Genomic DNA, 25,042 nt, shown 5'->3' with positions numbered 1-25,042 from the left:
CTGTTTGCCGGACTCCACAGAACTCACTTACACTGACAATGTCACTGGGTACAAGCATTTCCCAGTGGTCCACACTGAGAGCCAATACTCTGCTAATCCTCGAGGTCTGCCCTGCCTGCTAGCAGGTGCATGTTTGTGAAGCTAATCCCGGATTACCCGTCTTCTTACCCTCATTCATCCATTTGTCACCTGTGTTCCTCAGATTGTTGCATGCCTTCGTCAACTTCCAGAATTCTGAAATGGGTGTTTGGGTTCATTTGGTCCAGCTTTATAGCTGTTTCTGGGGGAAAGACTTGCCAATTTTTTTACTTGGACACAGCCAAAGGCCCTCCTCCAGCATTTTTGTCTTGGTTCTGTTTCTCTTTGGAAAATAAAATTTTACATCGAGGTAAATTGGGTACAACCTCTACCTGATACTATATACTCATTTTGGCTGAAAACCATCTTTTGTCTGTGCCAAGTCCAGAAGCTCTGCTTATTATGTTGGCATTTGGTAAGTCCTCACGTTCACACATAGGTTCTAGGATTGGATAAACTGGTGTCACATTAAAAATGCCTCTTAAATTCCGTAGAGCAGGTAATTATTGCCAACAGTTCTCAGAAAGACCACACGTCACTGTAATTTCTGTTTTATGTCCTCCTGTTCATACAGCTTCACGTTAATGATGTATCTTCATTTCTATAAATCTGTCCATTTTCATGCAATACAAAGGTCTAAATGACTCACGATTAATGAAGAGTAGGGCAGCTGGTGATTGATTCTGTGATTCTAAAACAGCTGTCTTCAGCTGAAAAGTTTCCAAATCACACAGTTTCCTCTTAATTTAGAGTTCTTGTCTCTGTTTCTTTTTTTTTTTTTTATTCCTTACCTAGAGGACCATGGTAGAAACATGAGGTGGGAAGAGGAATTAAAATGAGTCCATCCACGGCACCCTGGGTGGCTAGGTTGGTCAAGCATCTGACTCTTGATTTCGGCTCAAGTCATGAGCTTAGGGTGGTAGGATCGAGCCTGGCGTCAGGCTCCGTGCTCAGCCTGGAGTCTGCTAGTCCCTCTCCCTCTGCCCTTTCCCCTGCTCTCTTTCTCTCTCGAATAAATAAAATCTTTTAAAAAAAAAAAAAAGAGAGTCTATCCAAGAATGACCAGGAGTGTTTTTTGCATACCCATCAAACCCTGACTTATACATTCCATTATAACCCTTAAATCTTTGTGCCTGCCCCCTTCCCCCACCCCCTGCCCTGACCAGAGTTCTGTTCCAGTCAGCTTAGCCACCCTAAGGAAACACAGTGTTCATTTTCTGAGTAAATGGTCAGAGATTGCTTTCATTGATGTTGAACCCCTAGCATTGTATATGCTGATTGATGCTGAAAATCACCAAAATCCACAGTCTGTTCCCCCTAAGCTGAGATGCCCTGATTTCCCAGCTGTTGTTTGGACCTTATCTGTCTGACCACTAATGACAGTTCACTTGAAACTACCAAGTCATTCCTCCAACGTCTGTTCTTACGTGGATCTCCACTCATCTGAGCGAATACAGACGTGGCTTCCTGTTCTGCCCATTTAATTACAGCACCTACTACACGCTCATAAAAATGGAATTAGATTGTTTTAAATTGGGATTAAAGAAACAGAGAAAGACATGTTTGCATAGAGAGATAGATAAAGCGCATGTAGAATGTGGATAGAATATATTCCGCAGACTTCATGTTAAGCCACTATAACAAAGACCCCAAGTCACAGTGGCTCAGAGTAGACCTGTGTTCCTTCTCCCCATTGACAATTCATGTCGGTGGGTTGTGCTGGAGTCCAAGGTCATCCAAGGACTCAGGGTCTTGCCACCATGCCACTTGGTCACCTGTAAATTTGTCCTCATCTTCACGGTTGAAATCAGCTTTCTAGATCCCCTCATGGAAAGTGGAAAGAACCAATATCCAGGACAAGTGGCTTGTCTTATTTTGACACGACCCAGAAATCATACTTCACATTGATGTCCGCCTCTAGCTGCACAGAAGGCTGACCCAGTATAGCCTTGATCTGAACGTGCCATGACCTCACGAGCAGACTGCTTAATGTCCACTTCCTAACAGTAAAAACAATACATGTCTCCCATAGGTGGCTTGGATGGTGCAGTGAGGTATAAGAAGGAAGACATTCCACCATTAACCTTTAAAAGTGTCATCCCAATCATACCTTTTTGTGTTTTTCCTTCCCAGTTTTTTTTTTTTTCCACATACAGGTACAATATTCCTGACATGCATTGTCATTTTATCATTATTATATCATTACTTTTTCCATGTGCAATTAATGAGTGTAGAAAAGCTCATTTTAATGGCTGATTAACATGTGGGTGTACTCACATTTGTATGAGTGCTGTATTATCCTATTGTAGAACTGATTTCTGGATATTTACTCCGGGAAATAACTTGGTTGCATTCATATATTCTGAGTTTCCTAAGGTGAATTCCTAGAAAAGAGATTATTGCCAGATTCAGGTTTTGGAAACTTATACCAATTTTTCACTCCCATCAGTAGTATGGGGGGGGCCCTTCTTAGGATCATAGAAAAGATGTTTTTAGCTTTTTTGAGGTTTTTTTTTTTCTTTTATCTGAGAAATCATTGTTTTTATTTGCCCTGGAGATGGGGGAAAATGTGTTTTCCTGTTTAACATACAAAAGTACACATGGCAAATGCCTTCCATCTGGAAAATGATTTTAAGATCCCGTATCTGGTAGTTCAGTTTCTGATGTGTATTACCAGTGAACAGTTCTTTGAAAAGGCTATAGGTTTGCCCTTTTTCCTGGATTGCATTTTCACTTTTCTATTTTCACCCTAACATGTATTGATTCTTTATACTGAATGTATCAACCCTTATGTATTGTGTTCATTGTCATTATTTTTAATGTTAGTTTGCTGTGTTGACACATTTATTAGAAGTTTGTAGTTTTGCATTGTCAACTGCCAAACATTTCTTTCAGAGTTTCTTTTGTTGTTGTTATGCTTAGATGCAATGTTCCATCCTCCGATGTTAAAGGTGTGAAGGTCTCCTTCTGCACTGTCTTTACTGGTTCCAGGGACCTGCCTTCTAATCCTTTAGCATATTGCTTTATTTAAATTATTTGAACTTTATCACTACTCAGTAGGGAGTCTGCTTTTCCCTCTCTTCTTCTGCCTACCCCCAGCTCATATTCTCTCTCTCTCAACTAAATAAATAAAAATCTTAAAAAAAAATTATTTAAGCCTTAAAGCAAATGTTAATAGTTTCTGGGGCTTATTTCTCTTCCTACTGACAGTTTTTCTGCCTCTCTCTAAATAACTTCGAAGATAGGCTTTGTAACTGACTGGCATTATACTATATCCTTGTTATAACTTGTTATTTTCTATATAATTATAATAATACTTTTACAAGTTATAAGCCTTTATTACATATTTTATATGAAGATATTATACAATATTACAAACTAAATTATAGTTGCAAATTAAAATGTCATTTGTTATATTTTATATTATGTATGATAATAAAATAGAATTCATATTTGTATTTTATATAAAATTCACTTATTACATTTTATATTTGTGTGTACATATTTCATAAAATAATTATCTTAACAGTAATTTTCATATTATGATAATTTCCTTTTTCTGAAATATATTCTCTGTTTTCCTTTTCTTGATATGTCTTTTTATCAATTTAGGATTTCATTTAGGTTCATAGTAGATCTTATTGCTTTTATTTCTCATAAAACGTCCACATTTTCCATGAAGGTCACTCATATCTCGTTTATGTTTTTGTACTGTCGCTAAAAGGTTCTGTCCTCGTAGCTGTTGCTCCTCAGATATTGAAATGCTGCTAAGTCTTTGGACAAGTGTGTCATGGGCTGTCTAAATAAAAGATCCACTTAAAAAGTGCTTTGGGGGGTTCTGTAAGGTTTGCATAGAGAAAATTGTTGAATTTACAATGGTACTGTTTTGTTTTTTTTTAAAGATTTTATTTGAGAGAGAACGCGAGACACAGAGCATGAGCAGTGAAGGGGTTGGGGGAGGGGCAGAGGGAGAAACAGACTCCCCACTGAGCAGAGAGCCTTATGTGGGGGGCTCGGTCCCAGGACCCTGAGGTCGTGACCTGAGCCGAAAGCAGATGCTTCACCAACTGAGCCGCTCAGCTGCCCCAACAACAGTAGTGTCTTTATCTACCTGTTGGTTTGACTGTGTGGTCCAAGCCTGGCGTCTCTAGGACACGGCTCACTCATGGGCTTCTTGTCTTTCCCTGCAGCATGGAGGAGTGTGAGGCTCTTTGCACGAGACTAGCCATAATGGTCAAGGGCAGCTTCAGGTGCCTCGGCTCCCCCCAGCACATTAAGGACAGGTATGTTGCATGAACGTTGTGTGTTGTTTGTATACATGTATGCTGTGCATGTGCTGCATGTGTATTTCTCGTCCCGTTGAACTGTTTGCTCTAAGTCAGCAGCGGGATGCACCTGTCGCCGATGCTCTGGAGCCAGCACGGTCCGGCCCCCTTGCCGCCTGGGAAGGGAGACGTGGGCTGAGAAGGTGAGGGTGGGCGGGGTGCACACGGACCCAGCCATTCCCACCACGTTCACAGCTTCCTCTGGGAAGACAGGCACTCTTTGTGATAGTCAAGATGGAGAGAGGAGAAAAAGGTCCTTGCTGATACAGAATACCTTCCACACCATTGTCCAACCCCGTAGCCCTCGTCCAGGGTAGATCGGGGGCCTGTGTTATCTGCTGCTGCTGTGCCGTGGAACAGGTCTGCTCTGAGTCAGGAGGGAACACGGGGCTGTTGTGGTTGATTTTCATTTGGACTACTAAGGACTGAAGATTTTTCCTGTGTGTCCTCATCCCTTAGATTTCTTCCCTGCCGATTGTCTTTTCATGTCTTTTCTGTTGACTTTTTGGAATCGTCATGATTTTGGTGTCAATCTCTACAAGCATGTTTCTGTACCAGTATTAAGGTCTTCGAAACTTCAGGGTCACCTAAACTATTTTCACAGTTTCTGGTTTCCTTTTAACTTGCTGTTTAACTCTTGTTTCTGATACAGAATAATTTATTAATATATGTTGGTGAATTTTTCGTTTTCATTTATCCAGTGTTTTTGAAGTTGGAATTTGCAGGCAGAGGTTTGTTAAACAGATCTATATGTTAAGTTGAAATGTGTTTATTTCACAGAGCAAATACCACGGCATGCTAGTTGTCCTGTCCCGGGAAGCGAGTATCCACTTTCCAGTGGCTCGGAGCTGGGTGCTGCCTGGACAGCTGACCCCGCTCCTGCTTCCATGTGGGGCCGGTCACTTACCAGATGAGCCTGCTGGAAACTGTTCTCAATATGTACTCCACTCACCTTTAATAAGTGTCATCAAAAGAAAAATAATATTTCACACTCCCTAACCTTTATGAATGCTTACATAAAGTTTTATAGCCCATGCCTGATTGTTAGCTGATTTATGTCTTAGCTTAGCTACCTTCCTCTCTCCAGCTTTTTGCAAGTTGGCTGGAGGAGGCAGCCCGGGGAAGCAGAGGGGAACCGACCTCCTCCAGCGGGGTAGTTTGTGTCTCACCTGCTCCTGGTTTCAGTTCTGATAATGCGTCCTGTGGCTGAAGGTGGACTGTTAGTAATGTGTGAGCCCTACAGTGACCAAGCAGGAACTGGCTCGTGGGGGATCTGCCCTAACTCATTGCAAAACGTAATTTGTGAAACTGGTATTTTCTTGCAGCAAATAAACTGATGACATCTGTTTTTGTAATATGAGATGGAAGTTGAAGGATTAATCCTGACGTGGACCCAGGAGTCCCCAGCATCTGTGCCTGCTGAGGTCCCTGTAGCTGAGGGGCTGCATGGAGAGTGTGGGCTCCTTCCCTACTCCTCTCTGCTCATAGCCCACGGGCATGCTCTTCGGTGGGCATTAAGCAGATGTGACACGCCCAGGTTGGCTTCTAGCCCTGCTGTCCCCCACACGGGTGTTCTGGTGTTTGATGGCATCTCCATGTGCTGTGACCGAGAGCGGTGGTGACCCTAGAATTTCGGTCTGTGCTCATGTTGTGCTGAGCCCCAGGACTGTGTGCGAGGGGCCATTGGGCACCTACAGGGGGCCTAATCTACTGCCCTTGTAGGCATCACACAGCCTGTCTGTCCAGCGTCCCCGGCTGGGGATGGGTCACCGCGAGGCCAGGCGAGTGCGCAGCATGTAGAGGAGAGCCTAGCTCAGGCCACTGTGTTCCGCAGAGAGGCTGGTGCTTTAGAGGCTCGGGGGTGGGGGTGGGGGTGGGGGTGGGGGTGTGGGGGGATGGGGGGTGTGTTGGAGGTGGGAGGTGGGAGGAGCTTCTGCTGCGGTTGCCCTGGGGAAGCCTGAAAGTCACAGCTCAGCCCAGGCAAGTCAGTGTTAATGCGCGAGTCTCAGAGCAGCCGCAAAGCTGGCCCCCACGACGGACAGGAGGGGTCAAGGTCAACCTGGGGCTCACGTGAAAGGAGTGAGGAGACAGTGCGGATGGAGCAGGGGTGAGGGAGGCGTGCTGACGCAGCGTTTGGAAGAGACCCTCCTGAGCTCGCATGAGGGTTTTCCCTGTGGAGATGCAGGGGTGGGTGCGCAGGGCCTCGCTTTGGCGCGGAGGCATCTGCCTCATGGGGTAACTGATGCCAGGAGCTGTAGGAGCTCTGTAGAGGGGACTCGCAGAGCCAAGTGGAGGGTAGGGCAGGGCAGGGCAGGGCAGGGAAGGGGCCCTCTGGGCCTGGAGACACCTGCCCCAGCCTCCCACATGCACTCCTTCCTGCAGTGCCCCGGCCCTGACCATCCTCAACCCGCTGCCCTGCCCCCCACCTGGAGGCTTCCTTCTTCCATGCTCCCCTCCCCTGGCTTCCCGGTACTCAGCATTTCCTCCCTCTGCGCTCGCATTCCCAGCCACAAGCAGCTTTTCTTCTGCGGCATCTAAGTGTGTTCTCCCTGCCCTGGGGTCGGTCTGTGCACAGCTCCATTTCCCCAAACCTGCCTCATTCCAGCTGGACACTGCGCCCTGGGACAGCACAACCACATTCTCCCATCAGTTCAGCATCGTTGGGGCCTCCGCACTCTTTCAGAGATGTCCTCCGAGATCACTGAGAGCCGGTGGTGGAGGCCTTGTCCAGGCAAATGCAGGAGAGCCACCCCTCAGAGGACAGTCACAATCCTGAGATGTCTAGGCTTTCACTCCCTGGAAGACGAACATTGCCAGCCTCTCATTCATTCATTTACTGACTTGGTGTCTTGTTTTCTTCCCAAGTTCTGGACCTTGTTAGAACTTCTTAGAGCATCTTGTGCATTATTTCTATAGCAGTACACACTGTAACTGTACAATTCCAACATACCGCTAAAATGCTGTTTGCTCATAAGAACCAAGTCCAAGGTTAGCGACCTGGTCATCCTCTGGTATTTCCATGAAGAAGCCAATCACAGACTTCTAGTTGGACGACCTGTTGGGTTCTCCTGACTCTGGCCTGGGTTTTCCTGCTCCCCTGCAGCTTCTCCAGAGCCAGCCACTTCCTGTCTCACCTCACGGCCAGGTGGGAAGATTTATCTGACATTGGGAGCTGCTTGGCCTGAAGGACAGGTGGGGTCCAGAGAACAGGAGGTCAGGATCTAGGCCTCTCTGGGGAAAGTGGCCTTCTCCCCATCACACACGCTGATCTCGTCTCTGTGCCTCCCTGCCTCCCTCCCACCACTGTGACCTCTGGCTTCTCAGACTTGAGAAGTTGTGTCCCTGCCCCGTGTCAGCCGCATGCCTCTTGCTGGCCGTGAGGTCCTCAAAGACCACTCAGATGCTGCCTCAGCCTGCCTCCTTCCCCAACGCCTTCACCACACCCACCCTGGATGTCTTCACTCTTCCTAGGGGGCCTCCCACATACCAGTTTGTCCTCAGTGGCCTCGGAGCCTAGACGAGACTTCTGGCTTTCCCCTCTGCCCTGTTCCAGTGCTCCGGATGGCCTCCTTTCAGGCTCAGGAAACTGGGCCACATGCCCTTCTCCCCTTTCGGCCTCTTCCCTTTGCTCTCTGGCCACGGACAGTCATAGTTTCTGACATTTGCATCCATGAGCTGCAGTTCTGGAGCAGCTCTCCATGAGGTCTGGCCCCTTCTCGGGGACCACCTTTGTTTTCTTGTCTCTGCTCTCTGGTGTCCGGGCCATCCCCCTCTCCTATGTGTCCCAGTTCTCCCCTTCTGTCTGGTGGCCATTCAGTATATATGATCCCTTCCGTACCGGCCAGAGCTCTGGGCACAGCTCATCTGGCCTCTGGGGGTGATGTCAGGAGCCATGGCAGGCACAGGGCTTAATCCACGCCTGTTCTCGGTGCTCTGTGCACGAGCTAGTTGGCTCCTCCTCACACCCCTGTGAGCTGGCTCTCGGTATTACCTTCCTCGGCAAGTATAGAACATGAGTCAGAGAAACGTGGAGCATGTTCCTGGCTGGTGGGCAGAGGAGCTGGGATTGGACCATGGGCTTCGGATTCCGCTTTGTTCTGTGGCATATGTTTTCAGGACAACCCCCACTTGGTAACCACAGAGAGGGGCTGTGGTGGAGCTGGGACCCCGATCTCTCCTGTGACCCAACTCTGGTGGTGTTCCCAGGCCCCCATTCTGGCCAAGGCCCTGATGCCCATTCCTTTAATACGTACTCTCTAATATCCCGAGATGATAGAAGCTGCTTGTCTGTCCGCCCCTTAGGGTGGGCTCACTAACTGCCATTCACCTTTTTCTGCCTTTGTTTCTATTCTGAGAAGCATATTTGCCTCTTTATCAACTGTATGTCTTCTTCCTGTGTGACCATCCCACAATCTCCTTTCCTTTTGAGACCTTCGTCTAGGGGATTTTCTCTTCTATTTTTGATCTTCTCTTTCAGTTATGAGCTATGTCCATCTCTTAGTAACAGAACGTCAGACACGCTGATGTAAGTATATCCATTGACTGAAGCGTGTTCACTTTTTACATGTAATAAAAGTCCAGAAGTACCTGGTTTTGGCACTGGTTCAGTGGCTTAAGTCTTTACAGTCTTCTTGGTCCCAGAATGGCTGCTGAAGCTCCGCCCATCACATCCTTGTTCTAGGCAGCAAACAAGAGGGAGCAGGGAAAGGCAAGCTGTCTGTAAGCCCTACCCACCCACTTGTGCTTTCGTTTTGTCAGTTGCCCTGGTTACTACGAAGCCCAAGAAATGTAGAATTTAGCTGGGCATTTTGCCACTTAAATAACCTTTCTGCTGAGGGATAAGACAAGGGATAAGATGTTGGGGGGCTGTCTATAGTCTCTCATGCTCCTGATTGGATTCTTTCCTCAGATGGGCATAGCTCATTAGGTTGAAAAGTGTATGCTCTTATGGGAGCCATTTCGTGTGTGTGTGTGTGGGGGTGTGTGTGTGTGTGTACAAAGAGGAGCTGGAACGCAGGGGAGGCCCCCTGATGGCCAGGAATGGCTAGTACCATGCTCTGGGGCACTGACACTTCGGTCCCCAGGAACTGGGGATGCATTCCCAGATTCTCTCCAGGGCTAACCGGAGGGCATCCTGAGATCCAGGAACTGGGGATGCATTCCCAGATTCTCTCCAGGGCTAACTATAGGGCATCCTGAGACCCAGGAACCGGGGATGCATCCCCAGATTCTCTCCAGGGCTAACTGGAGGGCATCCTGAGATCCAGCGGGCTGTGGGCATGTTCACGACCCACCTGGAGGGAACCGGCCACATCTGCCTGTGGCACCTGTTTGCTTTCCCCTACCCTGGGACCAACTAAAGCAGAAAGTTAAGTCTGAGTGTAAAAGAAGTCCTCCCTAGTGTGGGGGAAATCAATCATGCTTCTGAAGCCTTGAGGTTGGAAGTTTGCCGGGCTGATTTCTTAGTGGGGAAGGAGGATGAGGCTATTGACGTATTCAAAACAAAACAAAACCAAAGCTTTAGAAATAAAGAAAATCCTCAAGATTATGGGAACTTTTCTTTTTATTTTTTGAGACTTTATTTGAGAGGGACAGTGAGTGAAAGAGAGAGCACGAGTGGGGTGAGGGGCAGAGGGAGAAGCAGACTCCCCACTGAGCAGGGAGCCCAATGTGGGGCTCGATCCCAGGACCCTGAGATTGTGACCTGAGCTAAAGGCAGAGGCTTAACCAACTGAACCACTCAGTCACCCTGAGAACTTTTATTTTCTTGAGTCGTCCAGGTTGAAAACTTCAGGAATCAAAAGTAATAAGGGAATCAGTTTTGGAGGAGGCGGCCATCAATAAGGTATATGGCCATATAGAATGTAGAGGGTACTCCGGAAATTTTGTTTGTAGGTTTTTCTCTAAGAAATGGAAGAAGGCGTAGTGATGGTGGAGGTCTGAAGCTACCGCCATCTGGCTGGCTGAAAATTAACACGTCACCTTCCATGACACCGTATGCTCAGAGTAACAGCTTTGACTTAATGCTTCTAGAAAACATTGCTACGACTATCAAAGCTTAGATTAAGATGACACCACCCAATAATAAACTGGTTTAAAAATTTTAAAATGAAACAGATAATTGGATATGCTTATGTCACTGTCACAAACGAGGAGGGAAGTTTGCACACACTCCCGTGTGATGATTTCTGCCGTGGCGTGCAGCTGTGGGATGACGGGCCACTGAATTCTATCCTGCATTTTGCTTTGTGTTCAGGCATCATCAAATTCAGCTGCTTCTGCCCACCATTGAATTAACTGTCTTTACCATAAAGGGCTTTTTACAGAGAAAGACGCTCACTGGCTTTTACTCCCTCGGCATGTGTCCCCATGCTGATGCATGGCATTTGTCTTTCCATTTGCTTTCATAGCATCACGTTGCAAGAATATGATCCACGTTGCTCTGATGTGGTTCCCCAGGAAGGGCTTCTGGGCCACCTGACATTCTCCTGCTGGACATCTCAGCTGGATGCCTCTGGTCTTGGAAATTCGGGTCATGACCAGTGTCATCCAGAGTGGTCACTTCACCAAAAGGGACACTCCACTTTCCCTTTCTAATACAATCTGATAAGAACACTCAGGCAGAGAAGGTGGGAAGTAGAAGTGTTTGAGACATTGTTTCACGGGTTCAGGTTCAGGTTCACATTGTGATTCTGCTCGTGGGTGCACATGGGGTGAGTGCCGGTCTTAGGAGAGACAACAATGGCATGGTCTCTTCCCCACCAGATGTCAAGACCCTGGTGCTCCAGAAAAACCTGATAGTGTTAGATGACTTCATTGAACTGTGCCCCCAATATCTTGTTCCCCAGGCTTAGGACAATTTCCACAGTGGGCTGCATTGACCTTTATGTGTGTGGGTCACTGGCCCTGACCGAGTGCACCGAGCAAGAGACCATGCCCATTTGTAGAAGTGTAAGTCACCCCAGATATTAGCTGGGCACTTGGCCATGCATTTCCCAGCTGTGAGGACCTGCTGCAGAGGGGCCGAACAGATACAACAGGAGAGGGGTCTGCCGCTTCAAGGGTATGGATTCATAGGGAGGGACATCGTTTTCTGTGCCCTTCCTCCCTTCCTTCTTGATTCCAGATGTGATGGTTAGAGACGAAGCAGCCATCTTGGACCATGAGGCAACCTCCACGATGGAGGCCAGTGAGCAGAGGAGTAGGGACAGAAGGAACCAGATGAGTGACTTACCCTTTCTGAGCTGTCTGACGTCAGACTTTCAGCCTGCTAATGTCCCTCCTCCTCAGGGTTTTCTGTCACTCATACACGAATCTGAACAGACGGATATACCTTGGCACATACTGCAGTGTTAGTTTGTTTACCGGATTGTTTTCCGCCTCTTCCCAGTGGAATGGAAGCTCTCTTGGGAGGAGGCCTTTCTGTTTGTTTATTTCTGGGTGCCTGATATTTGGGACAGTGCCTGGTCTGTGACACACTCTTAAGGCGTTTGTTGAACAAAGAGCAAGGGAACGAGTGAATGAAGGTCGAGTTTCTGCACGTGGCGGGCTGTCCCGTCAGGTGGGCGCAGCGGGACGTGAAAAAGGTATCTGACTATGACAGCCCTTGGGTTCTGTCTAATGGAACGAACAAGCAATACTAACAATAATAATCAACACTTTTGGTAAAGACTTTCATTCAGTTCCCACTTAACTCCAGACAGGGTGAAGCCTGCGTTTTCTAAAAACACTCTGCATCAACCATGCTTGGTTTGCTGCCTTAGAGACTGGGCTCTGTCTGTACCCAGCGTCTCTCCACTAGCAGGACCTTCCAGGTGTGTGATTCGGGCCTAATTGCAGCCATGGCCCTGGTAATAGTCCCTGTCACCTTCTCCGCTGGATGGCTACATTCAGCACCAATGCCCGCTGGTCTGCTGACAATTAATGTGCAACCCAGAAAGCAAAAACATGCCATTCTAACGCTCCATCATAAACAACAGGATCACGAGTTCTGATCGCAAATGTAGCCTGGGCTTGAGAAAACAGCCTCACCAGGGGATGGACTCCTGTTAGGTCGGAACCATATTTCGGAACATTTCTCCAAAGAAGGCATCCAGGTGGCCGACGGACACATGAGAAGATGATCCACATCATCATCATCAGGGAAATGCAAATCAAAAGCGCAACGAGAGACCACCTCACACCTGTCATAAGGGCTGAAATCAACAGCACAGGAAACAGCAGGTGTTGGTGAGGAAGAGGAAGGGGACCTTCGTGCACCACTGGTGGGAATGTAAGCTGGTGCGGCCACCCCGGAAAACAGTATGGAGGTTCCTCAGAAAGTTATGATCCGGCAGTCTCACTGCTGGGTATCTCCCCAAAGGAAATAAAATCATTAACTTGAACATCCCTGCACCCGTGTTCACTGCAGCACTGTTTACAGCAGCGGAGACACGGAAGCAGCCCAGCTGTCCACTGGTGGATGAGTGGATTACGAAGAAGATGTGGTTTGCGGGCGCGCGCGCGCACACACACACACACACACACACACGCTGGAATATTGCTCAGCCATAAAAAAGAACGAAATCTTTCATTTGTGACAACAGAGATGGACCTCAAGAGCATTATGCTAAGTGAAATAAGTCACATAGGAGTGGTGCCGGGTTACCTCACCTGCCCTCGGCTCAGGTCACGATCTCAGGGTCCTGGGCTCAAGGACTGGGCGGGCTCTCCACTTGGTGGTGAGTCTGCTTCTCCCTCTTCCTCTGTAATCTCTCTGGCTTTTGCTCTTTCTAAATAAATAAAATTTTTTTTAAAGAATTAAGTCACACAGAGAAAGATAAAAACTGTATGATATCCCTAATATGTGGAATCTTAAAGGAAGAAAGGGAGGAATTAAGGAAAGGAAATTCCTTTCCTAATTTCCTTATTTTCTGTGGATACAGAAAATAAACTGGTGGTTGCCAGAGATGGGCCAGGATTTGGGAGATTTATTTACTCGTTCGTATGATACATCCTTTTCTGTCCTCTTACTTTCAGTCTATCTGCATCTATGAATTCCAAGTGTATCTCCCATATGTCGTATGGGGCATATTTTGGGGTCTTTTCTGGTCTCACGATCTCTGCTTTTGATTTGGATCATTTAATCCATTCACATTTAATATTATTATTGATTATGGATTATAGATAGAATTGGATTATTGTTATTAGCTAGGTTTGCACTTTCACCTTTGTTTTCTGTAAGTCTTGTGTTGCTTTCCTTTAGTTGTTTCTCCTTTACTGCTTTTTTTTTTGCATGAAGTTAGTATTTTTTGGTATTTTTTAACAGCGTCTTAATTTCTTAACGATTTTTCCAGTATAGCTATGTTTTTTGTTATATCCTTAGTGGATGCCCTGGGGCTTGCCAGATACATCCTGACTCGTCACAATGAGCTTCATGTTTAAGATAACCTAGTTCCAGTGAGATGTGGAAATGTTCCAGATCACTTGCCTGCCTCTCGGTGTTATTATGTGAGAGACGTAGCATTTATCAATGTTACCAACTGAAGAATAGGTTGCTGTAATTATGACTGCATTTAATTTTTATGTCTTTTAAAGGAAAGCAAGTATATATTTATAGCCTTTGTTTTATTAACTTCCTTATGTAACATTTCTGGTTCTCGTCCTTTTTTCCTGTGGATCGAAGTTACCATCTGGAGTCCTTTTCTTCCTCGGACACAGCTTTGCTTTCTCTCACCTCCTTTGGGCTGTTACTGGCAAGTTTATTACATTTCTGTATGTCATAGGCCCAATAATACAGCTGTGTATCATTCCTATGGTTGCTTCTACACTCACCTAAGAGCAGAAAGGAGAAAGGATGTGCATTTGTACTGTCTGTTGTAATTGGATCGTTACCTTTACTTGTACTGTCTGTTTTCTCATGTGGGTTTGAATGACTGTCTGGAGGTCACCTACTTTCAGGCTGAAATGAGTGTTTAGTATTTCTTGGATGGTGGGTCTTTCAGTTAAATTCTCTCTGTTTTTATCACACAATATTTTCATTTTGCCTTCATTTTGAAAAATAACATTTCTGGAAATAAGATTCTTGGTTGGTAATGTTTTGGGGTGTGTGTGTGTGTGTTTTAGCAATTCAGGTGCTTAAATGTTACTAAATGGTAACAGTTAAATGGATTCTGGCCCCCAGTATTTCTGATGAGAAGTCAACTGTTAATCTTGTTTATGGCGTCCTGCACTTCTGTGAGGCTCTGCTCATTTTTCTTATCTCTTGTTGGGTCACATCATCTCCATCAATCTATCTTCAAGTTTACTAATTCTTCCCTTTGCAGAGTCAAACTCTTGAGCTTCTTGAGTGAATTTTTATTTCAGTTCTATTATTTAACCCAGAATTTCCATGTGGGCCTTTTTCATCATTTCTGCCTCTTTGCTGCTGGTCTCTGGTCCATGGGACACTAGCATCATACCTTCTTTTGGCTTCTTTAATCATGGTTTCTTTGGGTTCTTTGGATACATTTATCATTGCTACTTTGTCGTCTTTGTTAATCCAACATCTGGCTGCTTTCACAAGCAGTTCCCGTTTTACTTTCTTTCCTGGCATGTGGGTCATTCTTTCCTGTTTCCGTATATGTGTCATCATTTTTTATTGGAAACTGGGAGTTTTGAGGATGTATTACTGCAATTCTGGACTCGGTCCTCCCACCACTGGCGTTTGCTGTGGTTTTCTGCTTGTTTCTGTGTTTAGTGACTGCTTGGATAGTTTTAGTGAACCTGTTTCCGCCTCACTACAAGGTGAATTTTCCACTCTGCTCCTCAGCGGGCAGCCTGGGGTGTGCCCACGGTCCCCCGGGGTGTGGGTGACAGTGCCTTGGGCAGAGCTCTTCACCTCACCTCTTTCTCACATGCCCACACTCAGCTGTTAGCATCACTGATTGCAGACCGACTGTTCTATTGGTTTCGACTATGTTTTAGAACACAAATTGGCCCACAGTCTAATCCAATCAAATAAGGGCTTTTTTTTTTTTTTGGATCCTATTTATTTATTTTAGAGAAAGAGGGTGATCAGGGGGAGGGGCAGAGGGAGAGAGAGAGAGAGAGAGAGAGAGAGAGAATCTCAAGCAGTTTCTGTGCCGAGTGTGAGTCTGATGTGGTGGGGCTTGGTCTCATGACCTGAGATCATGACCTGAGCTGAAACCAAGAGTCAGATGTTTGACTGATGGAGCCACCCAGGCGTCCCCTAGTCTTTTTGAATGTATCTTCTTTGACTTCCTGTATGGCCTCATGACCATTTCCAGAGATTTTAAATGGTTGCGTTTGATAGTTATTATCGTTTTTGCTAGGGAACAGGTTTGTGGAACTTTTCACACCATCCTGCCTGAAGTCTGGCCGTCCGTTTTCAGAAGCATCTACTTACATCCACTTGCTGCTGGTCTTACACCGACACCCAGAATGACTGTGACCTTAAAATGGAGTGTTCACGCTAATTGTTCTAAGGCTTTCTTGAACATCTGGTTTCCTAATGCCCCTGCTTCCCTCTCGCTCATGTACCTGTTTATAGTTTAATGTACTTGCTTATAAAAGCACATTTGAGTGATTAAGTGACACTCCCTGAGGGCAGGTACCAGTGTTTGGATGAGGGTCCATCTAGGAAATCCCTGCAACAAGTTGTTTACAGAGAAACCAGGGAGTCACCTTACGTACCGACATCCTCACACTGTGTCATGAGAAGCTGGCCCCCACTGGCATGTGCTTTGTTATAGGCCATCTGGGTTTTGATCTGTCATTCTAGGGATCCAGGGAAATACTAGGAAAATAGTGTTTTGATGCTTCCTCCCTGGGGTCTTCCCTGCTCATGGCAGACTTAGGAAGACCCGTCTGCTTGGATGCCCTCGGGGGTTCTGTTGCTTCCTGGCACATTAGGTCACCCCTGTGCCCTTTGCCGCTAGAGAGTCCTACCCAAGCGCCTGCTGCCTGGTGTGGGAGCCAGGTCAGCCCTGCCGTGGCCCCTCTCTTGTCCGCAGCACCCCTGTTATTGTTCTCTGAAGTATTCTCTGACTTTAGTCACTTTCCTGATGTCCATGGAATGTGAAGCTGGGAGGGAGGTCGTCACAGAACTTTCCATCCACCTAGCCCACCCTGGACTGTCAACTGCTGGCTCTCCTGCCTCTCCAGGCTGCTGACACAGGCCTGCCCTGGGGTCCAGCACGGAAGTCCCAGCCACATGTTGGCGCCAGAGACTTTTGCCCAGAATCTGTCCTCCTGAGAGGTCTTCTCAGCAAGGAGAGGGAGGCTGCTCCTGAGAGCCGTTCCTCTCTGCTAAGACAAACACTCATCTTTCTGATCCCTCTGTTAATGTTTTAGAGGCTGTGCTTCATGCGGTAGCTGGAGTCCATAGGGACTATTTGGGATCCTCTGAAACTGAATGCAGTAAAGCATTCCCAGAGGGCCGTCACCCCCAATCGCAGCCCCACAGAGAAGTGCGTTTGCTGGTGTGTCTGCAGTAGAACCATCCCCTCCTCGGCCATGCTCTCTGTGTGGGGGGCCAGCGGGGCAGGGGTCTGGCTGTGAAGGCTCCCCATGCTGATGGTGGTGTGGTCCTCCTCCCCCATGTCTCACCTGCACGGCCTCGGGGCCCCTCTCCAGGCAGCGCTTATCAAACCAGGAACTCACCATCCCGGTCATTTCCCTGGAGCATTTGCTTAATTCCGTTGCTGAGCTCACGGAGACAAACCGGGAGGAACATGGCTGCATCTGTCCCCACTGCCTTTCCAGGTGCCTGTGGCTGTGACACCAGCTGGGTAGCCTCTTACAGCAGCGAGAGCTCCAGTAAGTGGCCACAGTACGACATCGGATGTCGGTTTAGCTGCTAGAAACTTCCCTTACCCTTCCAGTATTTATGTCACCCCAGATGGACGGACTCCCGACCCACAGAAATTCCATTCTCTTTGATAATCAGCATTGGATTTTATTTCCTTTAGGACAATGTGCCACTTTGTAAGATTTTCTTTTTTCTTTTCTTTTCTTTTTTTTTTTTTTTTGAGGATTTTATCAATTTGCTTGAGAGAGAGAAAGCACAAGGAAGGGGAACAGCAGAGGGAGAGGGAGAAGCAGACTCCCCACTGAGTAAGGAGCCCGATTCAGGACTTGATCCTAGGACCCTGGGACCATGAGCTGTGCCAAAGGCAGACACTTGACAACTGAGTCCGCCAGGCGCCCCAATAAGATTTTCATTTTAGGATCTTTGTTCTCTTATGGAGATTTAATAGGGCCATGCTTGGAGCCTTGCAGAGCGATAAGACCACATGAGCTCCTTTCTGTCTGTTCTCTGTTTGTTTGCAGATTGCTTATGTGGCTTTCGGAACCACAGAAAGAAAATACTAATTGGAAACTGACCCACCCTGCTCACTGAAATAATGTTGGTGGCTGTCTTAGAGACTCTTGCTTTTATTACCTGTTGGAGGACTTCTGTAACTCTGTTGATCAGAATCACACAAATAACTCATTTCAACAATGAAGACATTTTCCAGATCCTTCTGCCTCAAGCAGACATTGTCTTCCATTACTCAACATGGAAACCATGGTGTGGGGATTTCAGCTTGGTGGATAATGGCTCCATTTACAGTCCAACTTTCTCTTTAGAAATGAAAAGGAAATAAGGAAGAAATGCCTATTTGTCAGGATGGAGAAATGTAGACAATCTCTCATACCATTGTCAGCTTGACAAAAGGTATGGCTTATCTACCTAGATTCTGGAGTCTTTCTGAAATGAAGGAAGGAGTTCAAGGATCATGAAAACACACAGGATACTGAATGAGAGAGCCAGTCTTACAGCTGTGACCTCACTGCACACTACCCACACCCGCCCCCCGAAAACAAAACATTGCGTGGTTCTTGTTTGTCGGGTAAAATGCTATCGTGTCAGAGATGAGGCCACTTGTCTCCCCCTCCTGCCAATGTGGCTGTTGCCGCATGCCTCCAATGGTCCCTTTCGTTATTCCAAGAAGAAAGGAAAAAGCGATAGAAATGAAAGTACTTTTTTGCTTTTGGGAGAAGAGAGCAATCCTGTTGTTAGGACATTAGATTCTAACAAGGCACATAATGCACCGGTGATTCATCAAATGGGGGCTCTGCTGTGACATCCAGTGGGCGAGAGGGCTGCTCTGTACCCCTGCGTGCACAAGGGAAGGGCATCCCGATCCCCTGGGAGCTCAGTGGGGTCTTCGCCCGGCAGAGTCAGTTTGGAAAGTGACACTCTGGCCATAGAGGGAAGCTTCATGGACGGAGGTGTGTCATTGCGGGCCAAGCTTCTCTTTACTGTGAGGCTGTGTCTCCGACCCACTGAGATCCTGCTTGTAAACTCAGAAGGCTGTGGAGGGTCTTTGCCAGAACCATTTGTCCCCCAGGAGAAGTTCAGGCACCAGCTGCTGAGATAACTTTGACCCATCCTGCTTGCAATCATTCTGATCAGTGCAGGCAGGGATGAGAATGTTTTCTGGACCAAACTTGACTGGGGCTGAAGTAAGAAAGGCAGCCGTGATGAAGGGACATGGTTTTGGAGTAAGGCAGCCTGCTGTGTGGCATCTCTGCCAGAATGAGCGGCGTGACAGTGACCAATCTCCAGACTCTTTGGGTCTCCCAGTTCCACCTTTTATGAAGAGGCAGTGCTATCTGTCATGTTCCGTGGACACAGGGTACCTGGTGAGAAGGTGGAGGTTGGAAGAAGGGGGTGCGTGGACCGTGACACAGGACCCCGCCCTGTGCCGTGTTGGCACTCTGCTGACCAGGGTTGGGCTGTGCCGTCCTCTGATCTCTGGCCACTGTGTCTCTTGAGCATGTCACCCAACCTCCAGGCTATCTCATGTCACTTTTGTAAAAGAGGGACCGACATAGCAGCCTCGAGGTCCTTCGGGACAGAATAGGGCATTGGTTCTCAGTGCTTCACGACGGAACCCGTGTGCCCCATGCTCGTGACTTCTGTGGACAGGATCACCTCTCAGACCCTGACGAGATGACGCGGAAGTGTCTGGCTCAGTCGGGTGCTCACACAGCAGCGGTCTGCCCCCTGCCCTCCTCGCTCACTCCCCGCACGCTGATGTTTGGCTCTTAAAACGCACGTGCATGTGTGTTCCCGCTGGCACACTGCTTGTCCTTGCTTTAGCACTAGTTACACAGATGATGTTCAGTGTATGTGGACCAAACTCTGTCCCGGACGGCGGCCAAATGAATGTTACAGGCACTTCCGCGGGCAGATAACGCCGTTCATTTCTCTTTCCGTGATCGCCGGCTGGGCGCGTGGCGGGGACACGGTGGTGAGCCGCGTCAGACTGATGACCGCACGTATAGATGAAGGACCTTTGGCTGCTTTGAAAGCTTTTAGACTGGAAAGTGCACGAATCAAAGAAATCCCTGGCAGAACTTAGATCCCGGCTTGAGTGTGCAGGTGACAGGCAGAAAGGAGAAAGGAGAGCCGCCGTGAATTAGATTCCTGCATCATGAACGAATTCACTGACCTGCAGAGATTCTCCCAGTAACTGAAGATGATCTGGTTTTGTAACTCTGTCCAGGGGTCTCGTTGACTCCTCCAGCGACATCCCGACACACGTGCCAGCCTCTCCCAGGAACGTTTTCCTGCGGGTGCTCTCCTTTCCTTAAAGAGCTTCATAATTCAAGTTGTCTAGTGCAAAACCCGAAGTCGCTTAGTGCCAATGAAACTTCACTTTGAACAATTTTTAAAAATTAGTATGTATATGCTCATAGTGAGACGTCATTAGATAGTGATTGGAATCTAGCATGAATTTTTTAAAATGCATAAGCGAAGTATGCCCACGGGGCTGCACCCTGCGTAATGGTGCGTGGGGACCCTCCCACGTGTAGGAAGTGAGGTCGTCCGTGCACGCTGTGCCTCCCACCTTCGTGCTTCATGTGGTGCGTGCTCTGATCCCTGGTCTCGTTGGCTCACCTGCTTTCATCTGTGTTTCCTGAAGAAATGTGAGATGCTTCATGCCAAAGCAAAGGGTTCTTCCATTTGGATCGTAGCCTGTGCAAAAAACAAATTGGACTGGGTATCTGTTTACCGCCTTGCTTAGTGCCAGACATGGCCCCGGGGATATTCCAAGGAAATCATTCCATCGCCTAGCACCCTTATCAGACAGTAGTGACTCCCGATTCCCACATCTGGTACGTGGAGGGAGGGGATGCCTTCCAACCCGGCCGGCCAGCCAGGCCCAGCGCCGGCAGCACATGCTGTCAGACGTAATGACCATCAGACCAGAAACATGCTCCGCGCTCTCCTGTGCCCCCAGGATACAGCTTCACATGCAGATAGAACTCACGGCTCTGCAGACCCATGTGCCTGCAGCTGTCCAGACCTCAGGGCCTACCCACCTGAGACGTGGAAACACACCCTGACGTAGGAGGCCGTGGTGAAGGTGGGGTTGGATGGGCCGGGTTCGTGGGCAGCTCAGCGTGGAAGCCCTGCTATTATGTGCTTGGCACCAAGCTAGGCACCTGGGACAGGCAGTAGAATAACGGTTTTTGGAAGCCCCTTAAATTCTTGCAGGTGGCCCTGAGATTGCTCTGCAATGTGACTGTCACCTCACACATGGTCATTTGTCCACAGCTCCACAATGGGGGGAACCGCACCCCTCAGACCAGCTTCCCCCATTGTCCCTGCACCTGCTAGGTCTGGGTACAGGTGGGAGAACCGCTTTATATGATGCTCATTACTTCTGCACCCCCGTCCCCTCTCCGCTGCCACACGTAATCATGAGCCGCCGTGCTTCTCAGGGTTGGTCCTGGCCCGGGTCCCGCTTCTTGAACTTAGCGCGTTTGCTTTCGGTTTGCATTCAGCTTCCGTCTTTTACTGACAGAGATTAAAGCCAGGATCTGCTGATTTTGTGTTTAAAGATAAATCCGTGTCTGTGTCGGTGGGTTACAGAAAACTGCGTAACTGAGTTCTGACGTCTGAGTATTGCATTTTGAAAGTCCAGACGCTCCCACCGATTTGGAATACTTACTTTCCTTTACCGTATCCCTACGGGACATGGACTCGGAATTTCCCCTCTTAGGTCCGGACAGCTGTGACCGTGTTTTAATTTCTTCTGACTTCCAGGTTTGGTGATGGGTATTCAGTGAAGATTTGGCTCGGTCAGGAAACAAATCGGCACAACGTGATTTCGGACTGCTTGAAGCTCCATTTTCCAGGGATCCAGTTTAAGGTAGCACTAAAATTCTGCATTCCTCCTTTGTTTTCAGCCTGAGAAATCGGATGAGTGCGTTTGTCCTTTTCCCTGTTTTAATTCTGCGTGGTTAGGAGATAGTGCCTGCTGTTTGGGCCTGCTTGCAAAGCACGGGCCACAGGCCCCCGCACACAATAGCATGGCCAGTGGATACCGCTTGGCCGCTGTGAGGGACGCCATGCCTGTCTGACCACTTTGTCGGGTGTCCCCGAGTGGACCGTAGTTACGTACCCCCACAACCCATGAGCACAACCCCCTTGCGTGGCTTGTTTTGTTTAGGAAGGAAGATTGCAGAAGGTAATGCCTTCCAGGTGTTGGCTCTTGGGCTTCCAGACTTGCTGATTTCAGCATTATTTTACGAGTGCCCTGCGCTTGGGTCCCTAATCCTCTACTAGATGCAAAGTGTGATGCCTGGACTAGCAGCCTCTCCTTCCCTGGGGGGCTGTTTCGACCTACAGGATCTTAGGCCCCAACCTTCTGAATCCAAACCTGCCTTTAAGAAGGGGACCAGGCAACACTTACGCATGTTAACATTTTAGAAGCACCGCCTGTCCACAGGATCTCGGATAACTACGCAATTCCAGTGGGTCATACATAGGGTCTCACCTATAAAGTAGCTATCACCTGTGTATTCCAATGAGAGCCACGGAGTAAAACTCCCCGGTAAGAAGCATGCTGTACGAGACCAGGCCTTCATGCTCAGGGCCTCTTCCAGACTTCCAGTAAAACCCCTGCTGTGAATCCCCTTGCACATGTGAAAAGAGGGTCAGAAGATTTCCTCTCTTACCAAGAGCTGCTCCCTAGCTCACAGTGAGGACAGCAGGGAGCTCTGCTCAAAGCCCGAGTGAGGGTCAGGTGCAACCATGCCTCCACCATAAATTCCTCCTTCTTTCTGAGTAAGGCGAGGCACCTTCTTACCCCCCAGGGAGGGCTTCCGCACGCTGTGGCGGGGTGGGGGTGTATGAGGGGTGACAGAGCCACGCAGGCACGAGGAGGACCACGTACCAGCTGTGCCATCATCTCCACGTGTGCACCGGAGACCCTCAGACCCGACCCACCCTCCCGCTGCCATGGAGACGTGTGGTTTGAAGAAATGATAATTTATTCATCACTTAAGCACAGTGTGGTCAATATTACTGATTGCTCATCATGTGATACAATTTACAATTTGTTTTTGGCTTTTAGGGGCAGCGCCTGAATTTGTTGGAATACCATGTTCCAAAACGGTGGGAATGCTTAGCAGACCTGTTCCACGTTCTAGAGAACAACAAGACCTTGCTGCATATCAAACACTACTCCATCAACCCAACCACTTTGGAACAGGTATGGTACTGGGAATGCGTCGGTTGTCTGCATCTCGGTGTGGGCTCGAGGCCTCCCCCAGCCAATTTTAAAATGAGCCAGGTGACTTCTTGAGGTTGTCTTTTCCTTAAATTAATCACTGGCTTTACTGAATAAGACAGTGAGAGTGAGGAGGTCTGTTTCCTGTCTGCTGTCCACTCAAGGTACGTAGTTGGTAGGGTTCCCATTTGTCCACACTTACACTGGGCATTCACTGGGCAAGCCATGCCCCATTAACCTTCCCTTCTTCGTTTGGCTCACCCCCCCACCCCAAAATGTCTAAGGGGACTGCACCATAGCTGAGCCATTGCTGACTTTGGGAAACAAAGTGAACTGAGTGCCAGAAGGTAGAATTAAATGCCACCTTCATACTTAAGCCATATGCTCAAGGCATCCTGATTTCCAGGTGGCTTAGTGACCATGCCTACATCTAGCTGTGTCCTCAAAGGATTTTCCTGTTTGTGGAGGTTTCCACGTGGGTGGTATGAATGAAAACTTTGTGGGGTTTTTTTTGTTTTTTTTTTTTTTTTGGAAAAGTTGGGTAGCACTTGGAGGAAATGTCCCTTTGTACAACAGTTGAGAAGAGAAGGTCTGGTGTCCTCACAGGTTCACAATGATTTTCATCATTTCTTTCAGGTATTTATTAATTTTGCTACTGAGCTACCGAAATCTTCACCATCTAGCATGGCTGCCCCCACTGGCTCTTACCAGCCCCCTCACCTGCCTGTCTAAGGACCTAAGGGGACGTTTCTAAGAGGAATAATACCTTGTCTTTTATTCCAATTTATCACCTGGGAGGAGCTGGGATTCAGGCTGCATGTGGTCGGAACCCTTCTCTCTTCCTTTCCTCTTTGAAGCTGTTGGTTAACTCATAACCCGCAAACTGGAAGATTGTTTCTGTAGACTTTGGGGAAGTTCCTCCCACGTGGCCAATCCCTCTGACAACTGGGGTTGGGGGGGACAGATCCTTCGTGACACGGGTGCAAGTGAACCCAGAGTCCAACCTGAGACACTTGGAGCTCTCAAAGGCTGGCCATTCCCGAACATTCTGCTGTACTTTTAAGGAAACTGAGGTGGCCAAGGCTAGTAACTTTCCTAACTGGTTTATTTAGGAAATAGTACCACACACTGTTTTCTGTTTCTGTCCTCTTTCATCACTAGATAAGAGATCAAGAGTTTAAACACACTTTTTTGTAATACTCTATTTTCACACTCCACTTTGGAACCACCCAGGAGCCGGCGGCCCCTCCCCTCTCCCAAGGGCTGGGCAGTGAGGCACAGTGGACTCAGCCGGGCTGGGGGAGCCAGACACGGCATGGCCTGGGGGGGCCAGGGCCCTTCCCTGTTTCTCAGAGGGCCCCCATCTTCACCCCAGCTGTCTGTCCCTGTCCCGGGCTGGGGAGGGGGGAGGGAAACTTTGTCGGGAATAAACTTCACTCTGTGGGCAGACATATAAAAATTGCCACTTCTTTCACACAAAAGATATTTCTTTAAAAAATTGGAATTTGGAGCTTTTTAGCAAATGCTTTAGCAAAATTAAGTCAGTTGAACCAGGTACTCTATGTTGTGTATAAAAGTTATGTCATATTTTCATAGATTTTAAATATAGGCGGGGATGAAAAGAAAAAGAATGTGGATGTATTTTATTTTTTCTTCAGTTCTCAGTTTCCTTAATGCCTCCTGGTATTCTGAGGCATATTCTAGTTTCAAAACCAATGATGTATGACGACTAACATCATAATTTAAAAAAAAAGAGAACAGGGATATAAACTATCCTGTTACTTCAAATTGTACCCGCAAAATTAGTACCATATGTAGTAAATAAACATTAACTTTTAAATGCTTTAAAATTTTCTAACAATTCTGCCATTCTCAGAATGACTTTTCTAGCATTTTTAGAGATAAAGTGCCGTGCTGTGGTACTTGACATTGGCCGTAGACCCTTCACATTCTGCACCTGAGAGCGAAATGTGTCAAGTCCTTTTGGCCACCACTGAAAACAGTTTCTAGCCGGACATTTCTGAGCCACGAGATACTTCTCAACCTTCTCTGAATAACGTTTTTCTCAAATCGCCATGGAGGGCTGCG

At 47.6% G+C, this 25,042-nt stretch overlaps 1 protein-coding gene across 1 annotated transcript in view; it reads left to right on the top strand.

Moving 5' to 3' along the window:
• Positions 1-23,817, top strand: part of ABCA13 (ATP binding cassette subfamily A member 13) — a 298,434-nt gene extending 274,617 nt beyond the window's left edge. The window contains exons 57-60 of the mRNA XM_032874934.1: positions 4,269-4,361; positions 21,487-21,592; positions 22,799-22,936; positions 23,591-23,817. Of these exons, the coding sequence (XP_032730825.1) occupies positions 4,269-4,361; positions 21,487-21,592; positions 22,799-22,936; positions 23,591-23,686 (433 nt within the window). The 3' untranslated portion in view covers positions 23,687-23,817. The remainder of the gene's footprint in view (positions 1-4,268; positions 4,362-21,486; positions 21,593-22,798; positions 22,937-23,590) is intronic.
• The last annotated feature ends 1,225 nt before the right edge of the window (positions 23,818-25,042 follow it).

Source organism: Lontra canadensis, unplaced genomic scaffold, assembly GCF_010015895.1.
Source record: "Lontra canadensis isolate GAN:19392208 unplaced genomic scaffold, GSC_riverotter_1.0 scaffold54, whole genome shotgun sequence".
NCBI classification, from domain to species: domain Eukaryota; kingdom Metazoa; phylum Chordata; class Mammalia; order Carnivora; family Mustelidae; genus Lontra; species Lontra canadensis.
This window is presented reverse-complemented; position numbering and strand designations above follow the sequence as displayed.